At 42.0% G+C, this 1,118-nt stretch overlaps 1 protein-coding gene across 1 annotated transcript; it reads right to left on the reverse strand.

Annotated features, from left to right (window-relative positions):
• Window positions 1-293: 293 nt before the first annotated feature.
• On the reverse strand, window positions 294-917 carry LOC120516402 (CENPB DNA-binding domain-containing protein 1-like). The gene has a single exon (XM_039738050.1). The coding sequence runs from the start codon at window positions 915-917 to the stop codon at window positions 294-296; it is 624 nt and encodes a 207-aa protein (XP_039593984.1).
• Window positions 918-1,118: the final 201 nt, after the last annotated feature.

A 1,118-nucleotide genomic window follows, 5' to 3' on the forward strand; every position in this document is an offset into this window, starting at 1 on the left:
GTTTGCCTTTAATGTAGCAATCACACCTTGATCCATCGGTTGAATAAGTGGAGTAGTGTTTGGGGGCAAAAAAAAACACTTTCACATTGGGATAGAGATCAGCTAAGTGACGTGGATGTCCAAGCACATTATCGAGCAACAGTAAAATTTTGAAGGGAATTCCTCTCTCCAAACAGTACTCACGCACTTGATGAATGAAACAATTACTGAACCAATCCTCAAATAAAGCCTGGTTCATCCAGGCATTATGGTTTGATCTATAATAAACTGGCAAAGTGTGCTTGTTCACATTCTTAAATGCACCTGGATTTTCGGAATGATAAATTAGGAAGGGCTTCAGCTTGAACCCTCTGCTCTGCGAGATAACCCTCATTCTTAATTATTTCATCAAAACTATCGACAAACTTACTAGCTCCTTCCTCATCTGCACTCGCTGCTTCTCCAGTCACTCGAACATTATGCAACTGGAATATTTTCTTAAACCTCTTAAACCAACCAGTACTTGCCACAAATTCTTGACTGTAGTCTTCTCCGGCACATTCCTTTAAAGTCTCAAACAGACTTCTAGCCTTCGACTGTATTGTAAAGAGGCTTAACGGCGTCTGCTGTTGAATCTGATCTTCCATCCAAATGTTTAACAATTTCTCCACTTCATGGATGGGCCCGGTACGTTGCTTCGTAATCACTGTTGATCGCAAAGGTGCAGAACCTTTCACAGCTTCACGAATTCTATTTCTGTCCTTTAAAATAGTCGACACAGTAGAGTGTGATAACTTCATATCACACGCGATCGCATTCACTTTCTTTCCTCCTTCATACTGTTTTATTATCATCATTTTGGTGTCTAGATCAATGGCCTTTCTTTCCTTTTTGGCAGGCTGAGGAGTGGACAGAGACAGTTTCCTCTTGGTAGACATGTTAGGGGTATATTATTATCGAAAATTGCCAAAACAACAAGACACAAACACACGTGGGGAAACACTGCTGTGTATATTATTACTGCGAGACTTGGGACTGCGGGAAACAGGCACTGCCAACAGCTGGCGGGGGAAACTGTCGAACACGTCGTAAAGTCGACCAGTCGTAACTTGCATAGGTCGTATGTCGACGAGTACCTG

This window comes from Polypterus senegalus, chromosome 16 (genome assembly GCF_016835505.1).
Source record: "Polypterus senegalus isolate Bchr_013 chromosome 16, ASM1683550v1, whole genome shotgun sequence".
In the NCBI taxonomy this organism is placed as follows: Eukaryota; Metazoa; Chordata; class Cladistia; order Polypteriformes; family Polypteridae; genus Polypterus; species Polypterus senegalus.